This window comes from Poecilia reticulata, chromosome 23 (genome assembly GCF_904066995.2).
Source record: "Poecilia reticulata chromosome 23, P_reticulata-male-v2, whole genome shotgun sequence".
Classification (NCBI taxonomy): domain Eukaryota; kingdom Metazoa; phylum Chordata; class Actinopteri; order Cyprinodontiformes; family Poeciliidae; genus Poecilia; species Poecilia reticulata.
In genome coordinates, this window is record NC_088852.1 from 7,529,997 (window position 1) to 7,550,723 (window position 20,727).

A 20,727-nucleotide genomic window follows, 5' to 3' on the forward strand; every position below is an offset into this window, starting at 1 on the left:
GCTAAGAAAAAAAAAAAAGAGCACCTGGAGAACACAGCAGGGTTCAGTCTGGATGGAAAATGTCACCTGTCATCAGGGAGAGCTGCTCTTTCCAAGGGTCCTGCTTCAGTTGCCGTAGATTCTTTCCACAGCTGCCACTCACCTGCAGGGTTGCTAATTACAGGATGCCTTAAAGATTACAATAATGCATGTTGCAGCCCCCCCAGGAGGGGGGCAGGGGGGGGGGGTGTAGTGCAGAACGCAAATATCTGCAGACATGTAAAGTGTTAGTTTACAGCAAAGACAGAGTAAGTGATTAAGGGTGAAACATATTTACTGATGCTTTGCCGTCGGCCACATGTGACCAGTGTCCGCTGGCAAAGACAAGAGAGCAAAATGAAGAGATACAACTGCGAGTTATGCATTTTAATTTATTTAGTTCCTAAATGAGTTCATGAGCCTGCTGCTATCTTCTCCTTTAGTGTCAAGTTAAATCGCCTCCTCACTGTTTGCCCACAGCCTTTATTTCCCACAATCCCTCAAATGTCTCCAGGGCAAGAAAGAGAGCTTCTTAATAAAACCCACTTTCAAGACTTATGAGGAGTTCTGGTTGTGGAGGTGCGCTCACGCACACACACACACACACACACACACACACACACACACACACACACACACACACACACACACACACACACACACGCACACACACACACACACGCTTTGTTAAAGTAATATGTCTAGTGCCCATAGAAATTAGTTTACATAAGCATCCAGAGATACTCGGCTCACCGTAGGGTGTTGTAAGATGTAACAGATTGGTTGTTATCTCATGCCCGCTGGTCTGATAAATTGGTTTCGAAATTCTACCAATCAGAAATCGTCTAAAGTATTCAATTATGTTAAATGGGTAAAGTCCTGAATATACTTGACGAGAAATACTGGAGTAAGAAGAAAGCAGCTTGGAGTGTGTGCAGAGCAGATACCAAAAGAGACGCTAATAAAAAAAAATTGTAAAAAAAATCTGCTGAATACAGGCACAGACTTTCCCTCTGTGCAGCTGAAAATGACTCTTGTAAAGACTAAGACAAACACTCAGCACATACAAGAACAGTTGTTATGGTAACCGGCAAATTCATGAACCCTGAGGACAGAAACATGATTGCAGCGCTCTAATCACTGCAGCTGACACCAGCAAACACACACGTGTGCTGCTCCATTTTTGTCCATGACCTTATTGTGTTCTTGATTTCATGTTTCACTTTTAGGATAGGTCAGGGTAATGCAGCACTAAATTATATATATATATATATATATATATATATATATATATATATATATATATAAAGAAGGCCGAATGAGCAATGATATGTATATTAGGAATCAACCATTGGGGGTGTTAAACAGAGCCCTCTGGTGGTTTCTTTGGATAATTACTACTTTTTTATCCTCCCGCCCCCAGCTATTTGTTTCACAGCTTTTTGTAAAAAATAAAACATAAATTACTGGATGTGTTTAGAGAAAAAAAAAATCTATTACCCGTTGTTCTTTAATTTTTAATTTTCAAAAATTTTATTTTCTCTTTAAAGACGGGTTCAACACAGCATTTAGTTCAGTCATTTGGAAATAAGACATTTCAGCATATATATTTTCAAAATACCCAAAAATAAAGCTAAAGAAATAATATAAATATATTTTTTAATTAAATCCTTCTCTATTATCAAATAATGAAAAGTAAAAATGAGCATTTTTTATGCACTTAAATTAAGCTTTCAAAATATTGCATCTTAAGAGCTGGAAAGTCAGATACCTTGCAAGATTGAGCTTTTTCAGAATATACTTCAAATGCAATTGAATCTAATTCTTTTTTGAATGCAAATTACAAGTCCAGTGATCTAGTGGCAATATTTTCATCCCTTCAAGTAGATCAAACAGAGCTTTGTTAAATGCATGTTCTATGCAGCAAATCAAGGCAACATTTCAAAAGCAACATATTATGAAAAATGTTGGATCTGCTCCAACAGTGCTTCTCAGAAAATGTGCAGTGATTCAGAATGTCGTGCTTTTTTAGCTTCAACCGAACGATCGGTGAACGATGCCAAACGATCAGGTTTAGTTGGAATCAGAAGAAAAACCTCCCTGTGCTCACATTTCTCTTTAGGCTGTAGATTTCCCACTTGCATACATTACCAGTCAGCCTGTCTGCAGCCTCCTGCCAACATCCATCACACTAATGCAAGAGGAGGCATTTGTTTACAAATCAGTTCTAATGTTTGTAACTGTCTTGAAAGATTATTCTTGGTATATTTTCCTCATTGGCTGTTTTACTTGCACGGGTTTTCTTCATCTAAAAAAAATAAAATAAAAATATATATAATAATAATTCCTGATCATAAAAAAAGGCTTCATGGTTTGGAGCACATATGTATGACAAACTAGCAAAAACATAATCTGTAAGGTGACACATCCTTTTCCACAGCACTATAGAAATTGCTATTTTATTTATTGTACTGTAGAAGTGAAGCATATCCAGATCACTGGTTTCATTTGAACTCAGGATGTTTTCAGAAGTTAAAATCGTTCTCTCGCACATTATTCTACGGGGACACATTTAATGCTTTTAAGTAAATTTCACCACTAATCCAAATTAAATATAAAAGTTTTATTACTTCCTATTTTAAGACAAAAAAAAGTGAGCAGGGCACTGCCCTCCAAAGACTGCAGTTGGCTGCAACAGCAATATTGTAAATGAACCACTGGGTGTCGCCATAGTGCAGGTGTATTCAACCCCAGGCCTCAAGGAGTTTAAAACACATCTGCAGCTTTCAGACGTCTCCCGGTCCAGCAGACCTGAGTCAAATGGCTGAATCCCCTCCTCCGCAGGCGGTCAAGTTTTCCAGAGTCCTGTCGAAGAGTTCCCTGACTATTTGACTCAAGTGTGCTCAAGCAGAGACGTATCTAAAAGTTGAAGGACATTGGTACTCGAGGACTGACGTCGAATACCTCTACCGTAGTGGCTCCGTCCAAGCCCAACTTGCCTCGTCAAATGTAACGTCAAACACAAAACTCGAGGGTTATTCATGGCTTGAAATGTTTGTACTCATTGTTTGACAAGTTAATTTCACATTTAGCTTCACTCAAGGTACTTCAAAAGCCACGCACATGTGTCGACGCGGTCGACGCAACAAGATACGTCCCAAAGCTCTGCCCCTATTTAACCTTATTCAAGCCCTTTTAGCCTCTTACACTAAATAACTTACCAGGAGACTTCAGTCAGGTTGACGAGGGTTCAGGAAGCCTCAGGCAACACGGTGGGATTGGCAGTTCAAAGCTTTGAACTAGAATGAGCTTGTTACACTAACACACACACACAAAAAAAACATTCCCTAAATTAAACTTTGCAGGAAATTTTGGTAAGAAAGGAGAGCACAGAAACGGTTTTTTTTTTTGTAACGGAGATGTTTATTTAGACAACTGAATGCATGCCAGAAAGAATTGTGTCACAGCAGCGGTAACTCTCTGCTCTCTCATACTTCTAAATCTCAGGGAGAAACAAACTTCCGAGTGCTTTTGCGGAACACTATCTGCTCTAATTTATTGTATCAACACTTTACTTTAGTCAAGTTGAGGAGAGTGGGGGAGGACACAGTAGATGCCATCTTCGAATCAAAGATTAAGAGGAGAGGGGAGGGGGCAGGGAGGGGAGATCCTCAACGGCTTTGACCAGAATGTTTGTCATTCATATCACTGTTTTGGCAAAAAAGACAAAAAAACAAAAAATGTTCAAGGGGATTGTAGCTCTCACACAAAACACGTAAAAAGACGATAGAAAAAGATGCACTTACTGTAAGGTAGCATTCACATGCAGTACAACGTGTCTTCTCCTCAGACTAGATTTAACAATATTCTCCACTATTTCTTACAGAGATTCACAGCTAATGTTTTTCAGTTCGGAGAATTATCTTACACATAACAGCTTACTAGGTGAAATGAGGACGTGGCGGACGGGTCGAGAGAGAAAGAGGGCATGACGGAAGGCAAGAGAGATCAAAATTGTGCTCATCGTTGTCAAAAATGAGATTAGTGAAGCCACAAAAAAGTTGTCGTGCTAAACTTGACACTTTTATCCCCCCCCCCCCTTAAAAAAGGGGGGACGCTCTTCAATAAAACTTTTGCCAGTTGGTCCGGTAACTAGACTTTGTTGCTGATGTCATCGTTTTTGCCAATGCACTGATGAGCAAAAATATATCAAAAATAAATCCAAACCTTTCACGAAAAAAAAAGAACAATAAATAATAATTAAATGGTGCTCTTGTACTGTCATTTTACTGTATATACACAGATAGTTAAGGTTGATGTATATATGTACACAAAGCAATTCAGACTGGGTTTTCAGCATAGCTTTGAACTGGGATTTTTGTCCCAGTTTTTATTCATTTAAAAAAAAAAAAAAAAAAAGTATTAACATCATAAGTTACTCAGGAAATTCAGGGGGCAGATGGGATTATGCACATAAAGAACAGGGCAGTGCCTTACAATAGTATTCCTAAACTTTGTCGCGTTTTGTCTCGTCGCCACGACAAACCTCGACACGCTTTCGTCCGCTACGACAAAGTGGTGGACACAGTCGTGAAATGGAAAGAATAGGATGCAAGCTTCTCCAAACTTTTCACAAGGACAAATCTGAAAAGTGTGGCATGCAGTTTTTATTCAGCACCCTTTATGTTGATACCCGTAAATATAAAAAAATGAAGAAAAAAAAAAAAAAGCAGAACAACAAACAGCCTTCAGAAGTGACCTAATTAATAGTGTTCACCTCTGTGTACGTTATTATCAATGTAAATACAGCTAAACTGTGGAGGCCTCACAGGCTTCTTAATGGACAATATTGAACAAACAGCATCATGAAGACCAAGGAACATGGCAGACAGGTTGAAGAAGTTGTGGAGAAATTTAAAGTAAAGTTAGGCTATGAAACTACATCCCAAGCTATGACCAAATATAGAGTGATGCTTCATCTGATATCTGAAAATCAAAGGAGTACATGGCAGCTGCAAACCCCTAAGACTAGCTAAACTTGACAGGCTGGTCAGGAAGAGCACAATCAGAAAAGCAACCAAAGGTGATCGTGGAAACATCAACATCTCAGGTGAAAAAAATCTGTTGTCTGATGGAAAACTATCAAGTCACACACTCCTAAAATCTGTCCCTAATTATTTGAACCAGATTAATTAGGGCCCAATCAATCTACTTTTAAGCATGTAAAAGAAGATGCTCTGTCTATTTGTCAACATGCAAAAATGCCGCATGTGGAGAAAAACTAACACTCCAACACTCCAATCGCGCCGTTCCTACAGTGGAGCACGATGGTGGCAGCATCATGCTGTGGAAATGCTTTTCTTCAACCGGGACAGGAGAGCTGCCCAGAGGTGATGGACAGCTCTCCTGATGGACGGAAAGAATGTAGATTGTTTTCATGTGTTAAAATCGCCTAAATGTAAATCCACATGAGAATGGTGATATAAGACTTGAACACTGCTGTTCATAGGCGCTCTGCACTCAAACTGACTGAGCCCTTAGCAAAGACTCTGAGCTGCAGTTGCAGCAAAAGGTGGTTTTTACTAAGTACCAAAACAGATTTTCATTTAGAGAAAAAAAAAAATCAAAAGCCACGTGTCCATTTCTTTCCACCTCACAGTAATGTGCAACTTTATGCTGGGCTATGTCATAAAATCTTGAAAATACACGAGTATCTGAAGTAGTTTGCTGCGAAAGGCTTAATTGATGCGAGTACTTTTGCAAGGAACTGTCTTTTCTTTTTTTAGAGGATGTGTGCACCTCGATCGAAGGAAGCAGATTGTGAAAAAGGAAGCAAACGTAACAGGAAACTCAGACTCTCGTAAGGTAAGGAGTAAAGAAAATAGCTTATTAAAATATTGATTGACAACAACATGCACAATGCCTTCCCAGCCTCAGAGGAATTGATGATGATGAAAAACTTGGTCTGCACAGTGGTATAACTTTGCATGTTTCCTTTGTGTTTTTTCTTTGTTTGAGAACTACTGGTGCAAGTCGTGCACACGTCGAGGTGAACCCTTCTCTTTCCCGCTTCGAGGGCGCTGTTGTTGCTCTGCTCTTCTCCTTACAAAGTTCCTCAGAGTACAATTTTTTCCAACCTCTTTCCTAGTGTATCAAGTTCACACGTGGAAGCAGGTCGCAGTGGATCATTCGCTTCTGCTTTGCGTAAAATGTCTGCAAATGCATTAACGTCCCTGCGGCTGTCCGGTCAGCGTTAGAAGTCAGGCAAATCCGTGACTTAACATTTTTTTCCAGTCCCAGTCTTATATTTGTAGCTTATGTACAGGAGGTTTGAAAGAGCGTCTGCCAGAATGTATTCTCAGGTAAACAGGCGAGTTCTTACAACTTTGTCGAAAGCATTCCCGGCTTTCAATCCTCTGCTCGTCTTTTTCACAAGTTCTGTCCAGTCGTCTTGCTTTTGTTACAAGGATGTAGTTCATGTAGGTTATCTCAGAAAATGTGCTGGATGTTTTTTGTTTGTTTGTTTGTTTTATATTATACTGGATTCACAACCCATAGTATGTGCTGATGCTGATGCATGGCTTTGTGCTTGTACGTGTGTAGATTTGCTTGAAGGTGTGCATCCCAGCTCCTTTTCTCAAACGCTACGTGGGGGTCTTTGGAGCTCATGGGTCCTCCTGTTGCGTCCCTTCTTGTTTTCCTGCATCCGTCTCCATTTTGCCGTGTGCTGGCTGCTGACCCGAGCGCCCCCCGCGACCTGCGACCCGCCCGGGCCGCCCTGCACCTTTGCTCCGTTCTGTGTCTTCGGGCCGCTTTTAGGGGCCGCGCTCAGATTCGGTTGACCTTTCTGGGTGCTCTGGCTCCGAGTTGGCCCCTCCCCCACCGGATCTCCAGCTTGAAGCCACGGCCTGCTGTTTGGCGGACTAGCCTGCTGTTTCTGAGCGGTGGGGGCCGCAGCCTTGGGTCGCGCCGCGGCGCTCGGGGCACCGTCAGATTTGCCGTTGCTGTTGGGAGCTTTCGCCTTCTTCTGTTTGCGCTCTTTCTTCCAAACTCTGTCGCAAAATTCCTCCACGCTGTTCAGCTCCGGGTGGTCTAGGAGGGACAGGAAATCTCTGTACCAGACCCTGTGCTTGGCCGAGTTACCTGCGCCGGCCCCTGCGCTGGGCAGCCCGGGCAGAATGTCCCCCAGTCTCTGGGTGGGGATGACCTGCAGGTTGAGACGCTGCAGGGGCTGAATGAAGCCGTGTTCCACCGCCTGGCAGTGATAGACTCCCGTGTCAGACAGGGACAGGCTGCGGAGCAACAGACCCTGGTCTGTACGCAGCACCCGATCATCCATCTTAATCTGACACAGAAACACAGACGCAACAAGAACACAAATTAGCAACAACACAGTGGAAGCTTAATGAGTCTAAACCACATTTAATCCATGCACAGCTTTTCATGGACCAACTTTTTATGTTTTATTTCTTAGGCTTTAGTGGCCTTTCTTGTACAGAAAGTGGACAGGAAATAAGGGGGGGAGAAAAGGGAAGACATGCAGCAAATGATCCGAGACTGGAAACTGAACCCAAGCCTACCACTGCAAACTGAGTCGCACAGCGCCACATTACTAACATTTACACCCAATTTCTTTGTTGTGTATTTAAACAAATAGCAACTTTAGACTACTGCAGAAATTGTTTTCCTTTGTGATCTTTCATTTTCTTGAAGCAACTTTAAGATAACTGCTGATGAAACCGTGCACAAAGTCACCTGTCACTGTTGTATCATGTTTAAAAACCACGTATTCCAACTTTTCAACTCCACTTTATGCACCACTTCCTGTTGTGCCATAACATAAAATCCCAATTGCAGTTTGTGACACTGAAAAAGGCTAAGGGAAGGGTCTGCCCGCTCGTTTTTTTACTTCGACACATATCATATTCTGTGTTTCTAATCCAGCTGTAATATCCGTTCAGGCCAACTTATAAAACGTCTTTGTTTTGCATCAGATAAACCTTCGGACCCACGGCTCTGTAGCTCAACTCGGCTTCCTGTATCCCATTTCTCTCTCTCTTACCGGATCCTGAAACAACACGCTCTCACTGACCAGCTAGAAAAATAACGCCACAGTGCAAATCTTTCTGAAATGTAATTGGTTACATCCTCGGGTCATGAAAGCGACCCTAAACATCCACACCCATGGCTTTTTCTGCACTTTGAGTTCTGTGAGTTAAAGATAACAAAGGGTTTGGCTCAGAGAATAGAGCAAGGGAGTAAAAAGTCTTTTTATCTGCAAAAGTTATAGATTTTTTTTTTTTATCGCTTATAATCTCTACTGCAAAGGCACAGAATTTACATCCAGAAATGTCCCCGTTTTTCAAAGATGCTCCCTATTTGACACAAAACGGCACATGCTTGCACAAATGCGCACACAAACCTCCTGCTTGCGATCATCATTGGGCCTCTGCAGCTGCCAGTAAATCAGCGCTCTTTGAGATTTGGGGCTGCACTCCAGAAACATGCTGCTGTTTTCCACACCGAACACACTCCTGTCCTCTATGCTGCCTCCCAAGCCGTCCATGTCGTCTAACAAAAGAAAAAATGAAAAGAAAAGAAAAACAGTCAGAGAAATTGGCATCATTGGAAAACGGCGCACATGTGGGAGGGAGTTTTTGAGTACCGTGATGTTGAAGGTCTGAGCACTGCGAGAGCGGATCTCCGTTTCTGATGTCTTGTCGCCTGGTTCTCCTGTGGTTGAAACGACAGTTTAAAACATCAGGGAAGAAATCCATGTTATGCTGACCCCTGCCACCGGTTTTATGTCATGCACTGTTCGATTTCAAACACTAGAGGGTAATATTACCTAACGCAGCTGAAGAATGGCATGGAGTTCACGCTTTATACCACTGCTTATTCGCATAAATGGAGCAAAAATAAACAATAAATCCTAGAATCTGGAAAGAAAGTCAGAAACGTAAGCCTGCTAATCAAGGCAATGCCTCGCTTCATTTCCCTCCGCCGAGCCGTTGTTACGGAACACATTCTGAATTTTTTGCCATTGAGAAAAGCCTCTTTTTTTTGTCATCTCTTTGTGAAATTCCACTACGTCATTTGGGTTTCTAACATAATGGTGAAGCATTTTCATAGTGCGGCTTTACTGAATAGCTGTGAATGTCTCCCGCCCTTATCCACCCCCCCGCCCCCACTTCTAACTGTCACGGTTTAAAACTGTTGACAGGCCGACTCGTGATGTAAGAAGAAAATGAGGTGAGCTCAACTTTAGGGCTGAACGGAAAGACGCTGAGCAGCGAAAACCAAAAAAAAAAAGACACAAAAAGTTTGTTAAAATGGTCAGTAAATTATGTTTTTGATTTTTTTTTTATTTGTCACATTATAACTACAAACATTTATTGGAATTTTATAAAATGCTAATTAGTGTATAATTGCTACTTAGAAGAAAAATGCTACATGCTTCATTTTTGTTGTTCTACTCTTTATTCCGGCACCCAGAAATAAAATCCAATGCAATCTGAAAATGAACAGTGTGTGGCACGACTGCCACCTAAGCAAGAGGCGCATTTTTATATGGTAACTTAATTAATCTGGGGAAATTATAAAGAATTAGTCATGCACACTACAATTCTGGCGTTTAAGGAAAAATGGCAAAAAGAACTAGACTCCACATCACTGTTGATACAATATCTGTCTATGGTAGTAGTAGCATCATGCTGTGGGGACAATTTTGTCCAACAGGGAAAAATGAAGTTCTTTAAAAATCCCCCAAGGATTTCACAGAAAGAATGAGAATGCGTTATACACCTGTGGGTTGGACGTGATAATTTGTTGATTTCTCGGGGTAATTGCATTTTTATTTAGCAGTGCGGGACCCATGACAAATGCATAATCTATCTTATCAAGTCTTATTCAACATCATGAACTACTTTGTGTTGGTCTATCACATAAATTCCAAGAAAATATGTTTTCAAATCCAAAGTAAATAAGGGATGTTCTCTCCTCCTCCCTGCTTTAACAACATGTTCTCTACTGCTCAAACACTCTCTGTGCATTTTGTGGGTTGACATTTCGGTCTTTTTATGTCCCTTTCTTGTTCAAGGGAGGAAAACTATGTGCCGTGTCGACAAGACCTGAGAGGAGCCAGCCCTGGCCTTTAACCATGGGGTGTGCCATCTCGGCTGTAACCCTGCCAGGCTGGAGTAAACTCACTCGCCCAATTCTGCTGGTGTGAGAAGTCCTGGATGAATGAGACAGAGGGCTGGTGTCGCTCGATGTGTGTGAGAGCTGCAGCGGTCGGCTCAAGCCTGCTGGTTACAGCGCCGGGTAATTTGAGGGTGTTCATACCTCCTGGCTGCAGGGTGAAGCGGTCAGACAGCTCCTGTTGGCTATAATTTAGTGCATGTGAGCTGGAGTATGTATATTTATGAGTGTGTGTGTGTGTGTGTGTGTGTGTGTGTGTGTAGCCTGGGCTGTGGGGTGATGGACACAAAATTGCTGCTGGCAGGAATACTAACTCAGGTTCCCGGATTGTATTTCTTGGAATGCATACTTGTGCTTGCGCGTATTTAACGAGAGGTTGTTTTTTTTTTTCTGTGTGTGTCTGTAATAATCTGATCACTTCCATGTTTAGGTGGTCTGGCATGTGAATTGTGTCTATGTTTTTTTTTCTTTTTGATTTTTTTAGCCACACCTTCAAATGCAGCTCGCAGGTGTAGCGATAGCTCCGAGGAGCGACTGTATTCATTGACGTGATTAGAAAGAAAAGACATACGGCCGTAGCAAATTCTCAGAAGACAAACGAAGCTTAAAGAGGAGTTTTAAATGTGTCTAAGCTCCTACCTCTTGGCGGTAGGAAAGTATCTGGAGCACTCAGCGCCATCCCAAGCGCAGTAAGGGTCTCTGGCCAGGCAGCACTCGGCGCAGGCTTTCCCATACACCTCGCAGCGGTGTAAGGACATCTGTGATACTCCCAGGGCTGAGCCAAGGTACAGCTGTTGCTGTGGGAGCGAAAGAAAAGGCCAGCACGTAAAATTAAACGTCCCCGCGTGGCTCGCCTGGAAAATTACTCACAAAGAAAAGAAGTCGCTTGTGGGTTTTTGTTGTTGGAGGAAGGGACGTGATCTCCGTTTGGTGAAAAACCAACAAGCGCTTCTTCAATCACTTGGCTTGAACGTTTACGGTGTAACGATGCCGTGCGAAAACAAGCTTTTACCTGTTTGGTGGAAAGCTCCATAGCCGTAATGGGAGTAGGCTCCTGCGCAAAACAAACACGAGGCAGTGAAGTTTACAATACTAGTGATGAAAAACACGGAGTTGGAAGAAAAAAAACAACAAAAGATATGCAATACGGACAATCTGGTGGAATGGCTTCGTTTTCGACGTCTTACCCTGAAAACGGTCATCTCCTCAAGCACAACCTCCTCCAGGTCATGCCAGCTCTCTCTGGGAATCGTTACCACTTTTAGCACTGTTCCCATATCTGAAGAAAACAGATGAAAATATGACAAAGTGTGTCTGACTCATTGTGTTTTTAACTTTCTAGACTAGGTCAACTGATCCAAATACTTAAATCCCCCCCCCATGCATCTTTTCTCTCAGTCACTTCACTCCTCAATTGTCCAATACGGTGCATTTAAGCATTTTAAATATGAGACGACTCGGCCATTTATGCCCCTTTTCTGTCAGCAGGGGGAATAGATTGATCGAGTGTGGTCAGAATCGTTGTGGTAAAATGAGCTTGAGAAAGAATGAGGAGCTGAGCCAGAAGTCATGAGAACAAAACCGAGACATAAATACTTATTTTCTGATCACTTCACAGCATTTAAGACCAACAAGGAACAACCATTTAGGGATGGATCTTTTGGTTAGCCCAGCAGATGCTGCTTTTTTCCCTCTTCCAGCAGCTGGTTCTAGCAGATGTACTGTAGTAGGAAATGTAGTATTTTGTACTATTTCAGATTTTTTTTTTTCCATTTCACAGGCCAACACAATAAAGCGCATAATTGAGAAATTAAGAAAAATTAGAAATGGTTTAAAACATTTTATCATAATACAAGTCCTAAACGTGTAGAGTGCATCTGTCATTTATTCAGTGCATAAACCCAGTTGCTCTGTGACACTGTGAAAACTACTCAAAAATAGAACTACATACCCTTGAACAATAGGGAAGGGTTTGACAACATTCCTAAAAATCCAGCTAAAACCACAACCGAATGGTCTAGATAACGTTCGGCCCAGACCTGCACATTTAAAAGATGCCCACACATTTTTTTTGGGTGCTTTCTTTTCTTTCCACTTTAAAATTACATGCTTCTCTGTGTTTTCCAGGACACGAAATCTCAATGTACCATCAAGTCTGTTGTTGTGTGTGTTTGCAAGAAGCCACCGTGAGTCTGTTTCAGGCTAATTTGCTTCGATTGGAAGAAAAGAAAAGCACAGAATGATTGTACCTGTGCCTATGAACATGACATCGTATTGCCCGTCCTCTGCTTCGACTCTGTCCACCACCAGCTGGGAGAACTGGTAGTCCACATCCGTTCGAACCATGATGGGTCGTCCCCCAATTGGGTGCACTGGGTTGTACATGGCAGGATGACCCCTGGCGAAGGTGATGACATCGTCTGGAAGATCCTTGGTGGAATCAAAACCTCCGAATGTTTTGCTGGGGCACTAAAATGTTAAATAATAATAATAATTTAAGTGGTTTTACATATGTATTTCTCTGAAAATGGTTATGTTCTGTAGCTCAACACTTACAGTGCCAGGGCGGGGGTAGGGCACTCTCCCCTGGAAAGGTACCCATTGGTAATTGGGCCCGTCTCTGTGGGCATAGGGACCCAGGAAAACCCTCCTGATGTCAGCCATGCTGTACATGCACACCGCCGAGCCTTTGAATATGTTACTGTGGAGAGAGAACGTCAAACGCAGAAAGGGTGAGAGTGCAAAAGTATGCAGAACGGGGAGGGGGAGGAAAGGTTTATTATAGACAAACAAGGGGGATTCATAAATGATTGGGCACAAGGCCGGGATTAGGGTCTTTGCGGAACACCGAGGAAAGACAACAAAATGACCCTTCATCACACAAAGATGGAGAGGAGCGAGGCTGTCATTACCTAAGTACTAGATGACAGATTGGAACTTCTCTCTGACTGTTCTCAGCCCCGTGAGAACAGACAGGAATTTGGGCACGCCACCAACAAAACCGAAGACCTGCTAGAGAGCTTTTCTTAAAATCCCTTCCAATATTTTTGCTAGCCTTTGCCTGTGCCAGATGGATGGATTTCGCCTTCCCTGTTCATATGAGCTCCAAACAGGCAAAGAACAGTCATGTGGAAAAAAACAGAGTGGGGGTGGGAGAGGGGGCACCTATCCAGTCTATGCTTTGTAGGGTCAAACAGATTGCAGCAATTTACGCATTGACTCATCTAGATGGGGAATTTGGTAATTCCCAAAGAATATTATATGATCATACAACGACACAGTGATAATTTGAACTTAAGTCAATTATCATTCAGTCATGTTTAAAACTTATTTCTTTTTTCTTTTTTATTACAGGGCTCCTACACAGTCTATAAAAGGATGGAAGCCTACCCAGCTACCCAACCACTATACACATAAAAACTAGAACCTCGAGTCTGGAAAAACGTTGAGTATTGACATAAAAAATGTGTAGTAGGAACCTTTGATTTAAGCCTTGGATTATTATTTGATTTAGTCTGTTAGCTCTTAAAAATATTCTAAAGTTTACTCACGTACATCCAGCATTTAATTCATATTTTTTTGCCAGATGCCCACATGTAAGATTTTATTTCATGAAGCCGATCTTCAGCACATCTGACGAACCAAATGTCTCAGGAACATTCAAGATGTCCTTTGTGTTGCTGACTGCGGTGGGAATTTGTATCAGGCTAATTAGGGATGTGGCTGGCATACACACACACACACATGGCCAACATTATTCACCAAAGCATGGAAGATGAATGGATTAGCATTTGGAAATGTTAATTACAAAGAAATTCAATTAACTCCAGGGGCAAGAAAAGACACTCCAATATGTGCGCTCGGGAAGACGAGCGGTTATGTGTTTGTGCAGACACACAACCAAAATAATATGCTAAATACACACACACACACACACGCGCGCAGGGGCACAATCCAACATTGATCTGTCAGTTACGGCTTTCGTGTGCCTCATTAAGCAGTGATATTAAAAGTCAGTTCCTTCTGAGTGTCTGGTCTATTCATCTCTGAAAATCGGCCACTTAGAAAACCAATTAAACCCCTTTAATTCCTCAAAGCCCCATAATTGAATTTTAGAGCGCACGTGTGTGTGCGTGTACGTGCGTGGGTGATTCTGTGCAGCAGGCATGCGAACACGTAGGTGGACGCCCGCCAACGCGCGCCAGCCTCAGCAGAGAAAAGCCATACGGGTGTGGCGACGCGAGGCGCCTGTCCGTATGCGTTAGCCCGCACCGCTGTTCCATTCAGCTCATCTTATCGTTGGCTGTGATTGTCCTCTTTCGAAGCCCCTCAAACACAGCAGTGGACACAGAAAAAGGGGCCCCCTCCTTTCCCCGAATGCAAATTTACCATCATCACGATAAGTGCCACCATCTGTGCCATTTCAGCTCATTTATCTGCCCTTCCCCATGAATTCACCTCTCCACATGCTTAAAAAGGGCCACACCCGGCCCCAGAGAAAATCCCCATTCACGGCCGGGGTGGTGGCCAGGGGAGGAACGCGCATTCCTGCTAAGTGAATATCATGTTTCTCTGGCTCCCTCATGCTCCGTAATGAGATTTCCCCGGCAAGGTTTGCCAGGCTTTCGATGAGATGGGGGGGCGATGGGGGGGACAGGTAGCGAGGAATGGGGGAATTGGATGAAAGTAATTCCTAAGCAGAGAAGTGGAGAGCTTTTTGATTGGAGAGGAAAACAACCGTAGGACACCTGTAAGTGAATTAGAGGAGTGCTGTCTGGGAATTTTGACTGGACCACGCTTGGTCGATCACATTCTCCGCTGGGCTTGAAATGCTAACTAAATTATATCCAAAAACAAAAAGATAAAGTTATTTAATGATTACCTAATAGAAAATATAAAACCTATGTTTATAACACACAAAGAAACTGGATTTGCCAACAAAAATAAGTCAACTCCTTTTGATCTCCTGGCAGGAAATTGACGAAACAAATACGATATGGCCAGAATTCGTCACGCTATTTGAGAATTTAAGCCCTTAAAGCAGAGACTGAAGGTCATTGTACTTAAGGTCTGTACCTTGAAGTGGTGAATACGGCGTAGATAACTGGATTCTTTGGGTCCTTGGAGCTCATGAGAAATACATCCTCTAGAAATCAGACATAAAAATGAGAGAACATTTTAAAACGGATGGTCAACGTTATTTTTTATTTTTTTCAGTTTTGCAAATTAAGAACCCACACTTACGCAGTTCATCAAAGTGTGTATCAATGCCATTGACCCCGGGAACTGAACAGATGAGGCGAGCCTTTAGAAAAGTAGTCCACTTGTTCACGAGGCTCCTGTGACCTCCCATGTCATTCTGCAGAGAGAAATTACATTTCTGTCAGCTCTACATGTACCCAAAATACCTCGAACAGAATTAAATGGCACTGGTGTTGTCATTACGATTAAGGTCGTGAGAGGGATTTTATTCTGTTTGTGTGTGTTGTTACCTTACACAGTTGTCCTATCCTGGCAATCGTAGCCTTCCCGGTGTGCTCTCCGTCCATTGCGTTCTCTTTAAAAAAGAGGAAGATCTTGTCGTCCTCAGGGTTGTCACTTTCAGGGATCAGGTTTACACCAATAAACCTGGGGTCTGGAGCCAAAAAAACAAAACAAAACAAAAAAAACATTATTAAAGCAAATCTTAACTTGCCTACTGTAATGTCACGTGATGTCCTAAGATGAAATATCAGATTTCCTGACAAAACAATTAATAGTGTATTTTGTACATATATTATTTGATTTTTATGTGCACTGAATTTATTTCACCATTGTAACAGATCTCGGTTTTCTCTTCATGATATTTGTATGATATTTCATGGTATGTACAGCTTCCCAGCTGACTGTTCCTGTTGGGGACAACAATTGTATTATCTTTCGTGAAGCAAGAACTTTTCTGGTACATTTGGTCTGGAAAAAAAGGAAAATACTTTGATCTTTGTGAATACCTTCTGGATAACATTGTGAAATTAAGCACATTTCGACTACGAGATGTCCAAAATCTTTGATTTCCAAAACATTAATTTACTGTATTTCTTCTTTCTTTGCATTTTTCCACTATTACTTTTGTGAACCAAATAATTGCAGTGGAAACACATGGGGAGCAAAAATGTTGCTTCACATAAAAATACATCTTTTATGTCAGACAGCAGCTGTATTAACTCAGATAAATTTTCAGCAGAAACTCATTTTAGAGCAAAATGAATTTTTTATATTGCTTGGATTTTAATGACATGTTGATCCAGGACATGGCATTTTCAAATGTTTATTCATAAATGACTCTGATAGGCTTCAGGGAAATCAAAAATCCAGATTATGACGTCCCTAATTATTTCTAAATTCCAATTTCAAATCCAGTACTCTGATGTTACGACTCCGAAATCAGTTCAGATGTATTTTGAGTTATACCACAGTAAATTCCTAACAACCCCACACTTTGTGCCATAAGTGCTCCAGATCCAGATTCAATAAAAGCCTCCGTCTCCACACCGCATCCTCACAAAAACACATGGCTCTTATAACAATTGAATAAATATATAATTACCATAAGTTTGAGAAACTATCAAGGCAATTCGGAAAAGCCTGAATTTAGGGAACTAGCGAGCAGAAAGCTACCGCAACCACTAAAGGCATCATCACAAAGCGTAAATCGAGCCTCCGTCTGAAAAGCTTGGGGGTTAGCTGGGTAGAAACAAGCAGTGCCATGTTACATCTCTACAGCCTTTTAGGATATGGAGTAGCTGTGAAAAAGGAGAGTGCGGCCAAAGTGGGGAGCAGATTTATAATCGCCCGCGTTGGTGCGAGAACTCCGTTATAAATCATGTAGACTTCTCAAGACCTTTTTACGACGAATACGGGCTGCTAAATGTACGCCATCAGAAATCTTTTAAGCTTAAAAAAAAGGAAGAAGCGTTTTTCAATTGACCGCACGTGTTATCGACAAAAGAGCTCTTTATTCAGAGGATATCAGAGCCAGATTCAGGGTGAATAAGAATGTGAAGAAATCCATAAATAAACCTAGCAACCTCTAAACTACCATTTAACCTTAAATCCTTTAAGAATCATCTGGTATTACTGATCCATTCCATAGTATTGCTCTTGTTACGTTCGAGTACCATGTAACCTTGTTGATAAAGGCTCAATGGAAGATCCCCTCCCCAGTAATCCACGCAATTACAATCCTCCCTTTGTTGAGACGCCGTTTGGATTTCGCAGAGCCGAACGGCTGCAATCCCCGGCGTATTTGTTTGAACAAGGTGAAAGATTGATGGGGATTAGAGCTATAACAAAGACTTCTCCCTTCTAAATGACTCCTATTAATACGTCACAGTAATCAGCACCACCGAGACCAGTATTTGTGATTTTGATGGTATGGGTGGGATTGAGAGGAACTGGAAGGAATTTGACTCCACTACAGGAAAACAGCTGAAAGTGGATTAGTTCTGTGGGAAAGAGGGAGGAAAAAGGGATGGCGCAGTTTGAGGGAAAAGTTCGAACTGACCTTTTGTGGCTCTTTCAGTCCTCTTGCAGTGGTGATAGATCGCCAGAGAGACTGAGAAGTCAATAACCCTCACTGCAGCTCTAATCTTACTAGAACAAGAACAATCCAGTGGCGCTCTGAACGAGCTCTGATATCTGATGTCTGCGCATGAATGGAAATGTTTCAAGACCTGAGGCTTAGGGGAGAATTAAATGCTTCAAAGTCTAATGAAAAGATCAGCAGCGTCTTTTTTCTTTTCTTTTCTAATTGTGGGCTGTGCTGGTGGTTTAGACCACACTTATCCAATTTTACTTGACAAGTAAATATTGATGAAAGCTGAAAATTTAAAAAGCCAAAAAAGTTGGCTTTTTAACAGTTGGTTGAAGAGGAAGGCCACAACTTAGTACAAATACCGTAGCATTAACCAACCTTTGAATTTTGATAATTTACTTACATTCTCCAAGCCCTGACGTTTTGTTCTCCTGCTTCATTTGTTCATGATTAGTTTATGATTCGGCCAAAAATAACTCCCACAGTTTTGCTGCTAGGGCTGGTTTCTCAAAAATAACGGCTGCTTTTCAGACCGTTTTAATTTTTGCGCTGTTTTGCTCGTACAAATAATAATAATACTTCTCAGAAACTGTAGAGGAAGTCCAAATGTTGGCCATTTCCTCCATCAACTATCTACTGGTGGCCACAACAAAGTCCACTTCTTATTGGCTGATCCCTCCCTCATGACATCTCCTCTACAGGAAGCTTTACCTGTGGGAAGCTGGTGTGGTTTTCAAACACAAAGTTTTAAATTTAAAGGAAGCTTTTCTCCTTCAAAGAGGCTAAAACAGACCCTGGCATACGGCCTTAACAATCTTTGCATACAACATATGTGTCCCAACCTAAAACTGACAAGTGAAGCAATGGGTTTATCTTATTTTTTTTCTCTCACTTAGATAAAAAAAAAGCCAAAAGTTTTAATTAAAGCATTAAATAAGGGAGAGTATGTGTCATTTATTCTGTCTTAAAGAAGAAAAAGTTTATCATACCATTAAGCCATCGTGAATCGTGCTGCTCTGTTCTGATTGGATGATGGTCTCCGAGGGTACGGAAAATGGCAAAGTCCCTTCCCATGAAATCGGCAGATGTTCCAGAGTACAGCTCTCCATCTGCAGACGAGTGGTTCCAGTCAGAAAGAAAGAACCGTCTCCACGGTGACTGCGTTCCTTGAGGTGATAAAGGCGGCGGTCAAACTCACCAAGCAGGAGTGACGCTGAAAGCATTTTGGGGTCGTAGGGGCTTTTCCCTCTGCCGTTCTCAAATTGGGAGGCCAGTCGGAATATGTTGTCCTGCGGTGAAAAGGGGGTCAAAGTTCAGCTTGAGGCTAATGAAAACCGCGTATAAGCCCGGTTGAAGGTACATTTATAGTCTGTGTTTCGAGTTACAATGTATTCTCATTATAGCGTTCTATTTTGGGCTGGGATGCAAAACAAATTCAGCCTGACATGAGCAGTGAGTAATGTGCTGTTTTTTTTTATAACACAGTTGGGCTGTTCTGCCACAGGTCAACAACAGTTTCTGCAACAGTGAAGTGTAAAGTAAAGTAGAAAAGAGCATAAATAAGTAAGATGGTTTTTTTTTTCATCTAGTGATGGCACTTTTTTTAAGCTCAAATGTCTAAGATAAGGTCTTAATGGTGAAAGCACTCACAGCTCTGCCCATTATTGGTCTGCAGAACTCATGCTGGTGCATTGATTAACCTGCAGCCCTCTACTGAGAAAAGTGATTAATCTTTAATGTAAGAGAAGAGTTATTTAATATCCAGCTGCTACAACTGGACTATTTGCTGGCCCATCTTTTCTCACACAAAAGAAAACACAAATGGAAAGGTGATTTCTGTGGTAGACAGTTCAGATTCGGCAGCGGCGTTGTCGCTCTTTACGACAAGTAAGCACTCATTTCAATTGCCTTTTGCATATCCACCAATAGACTAAAAAGCCCCCGAAAAACTAGAACTATTAAATTATCTCGGGGTATATTAAATAATCAAATACCTCTGCTCTTTTGCCCATTTCCAGATAAGCGCAGATGGGGTGGAAGGCTCCTGTTCCACAGATGTACAGATGGGTCTGGTTATACGGTTGAAGGACCCGGATGAAATTAGAACACTCCTTCTGAAACACAAGTAAAAGAAACACCAGGGCTTTAACGCTACAGATAACTTTATACAAGGAATATACAGAACATAAAGCAGGTAAATGACATGAGGAATCTCATTTTGGTAAATAAAATTGTAAAAGTATTCATAGTTATTGAACTTCTTCTGTATCTTGTCACAGTACAATTTATTTTAAGGGAATTTTATACAATAAATCAGCAAAAAGCAGTGAATGAGCGGAAAGGAAAGTAACACACAATAAAAAAATAAATAATAAAAAAAAACCTGTGGCTTTATTTGCATTTATCCACTGAGTTAACATTTTGTAGAACCACCACAACCATAATCAGCCCAATTATGCCAGGTCACGTTTTACATGTCTCTACCAGGCTTGCACATCTGGAGATGGACAATTTTGGCTTTCTTGTTGCCACTCTTGCATAAAAGCCAGACTTTTACAGGGGGACAACTAATAGTTGTCCTGTCAACAGATCCTCAGACATGTACAGTGGATCTCTGGCATTCCTCCAAAAACTACCATGTGCCTCTTGGCTGCTTCTCTGATTTATGCTCTTCTTGACCGGGCTGTTAATTTGGCAGTATGGTTCGGTCTTAGTGGGGCTGCAGTTGTGGAATACTTTTGAAATAGTTTAATGACAGACTGAACAGTGCACTGTGTGCTTCCCAAAGCTTGATAAAGTATGTAAGAAACTTATTCCTGATGTAAAAGAAAAAGTTTAGAGGTAGGGATACTTTCATAAGCATTTGGTGTCTTCAAACTGAAAAGAAAAAAAGAAAAGACTAACTAAAAAGAGAAAGTATCCGGGCTTGGGGAACA

At 41.6% G+C, this 20,727-nt stretch overlaps 1 protein-coding gene across 2 annotated transcripts in view; it reads right to left on the reverse strand.

The window, feature by feature from the left end:
• Positions 1-4,423: 4,423 nt before the first annotated feature.
• The window catches only part of sema3aa (sema domain, immunoglobulin domain (Ig), short basic domain, secreted, (semaphorin) 3Aa), a 36,886-nt gene continuing 20,582 nt past the window's right edge, over positions 4,424-20,727 (reverse strand). The window contains exons 4-17 of one of the 2 annotated variants that reach the window (XM_008400625.3): positions 19,786-19,902; positions 18,990-19,080; positions 18,781-18,900; positions 15,711-15,853; positions 15,463-15,577; positions 15,295-15,364; positions 12,775-12,919; positions 12,468-12,687; positions 11,406-11,497; positions 11,231-11,272; positions 10,858-11,015; positions 8,684-8,751; positions 8,441-8,589; positions 4,424-7,363 (exon numbers count right to left, since the gene is read on the reverse strand). In XM_008400625.3, the coding sequence (XP_008398847.1) occupies positions 6,656-7,363; positions 8,441-8,589; positions 8,684-8,751; positions 10,858-11,015; positions 11,231-11,272; positions 11,406-11,497; positions 12,468-12,687; positions 12,775-12,919; positions 15,295-15,364; positions 15,463-15,577; positions 15,711-15,853; positions 18,781-18,900; positions 18,990-19,080; positions 19,786-19,902 (2,238 nt within the window). In that variant the 3' untranslated portion in view covers positions 4,424-6,655. Of the gene's footprint in view, positions 7,364-8,440; positions 8,590-8,683; positions 8,752-10,857; positions 11,016-11,230; positions 11,273-11,405; positions 11,498-12,467; positions 12,688-12,774; positions 12,920-15,294; positions 15,365-15,462; positions 15,578-15,710; positions 15,854-18,780; positions 18,901-18,989; positions 19,081-19,785; positions 19,906-20,727 lie in introns of both variants that reach the window. The other variant, XM_008400624.3, reaches the window with a different exon arrangement.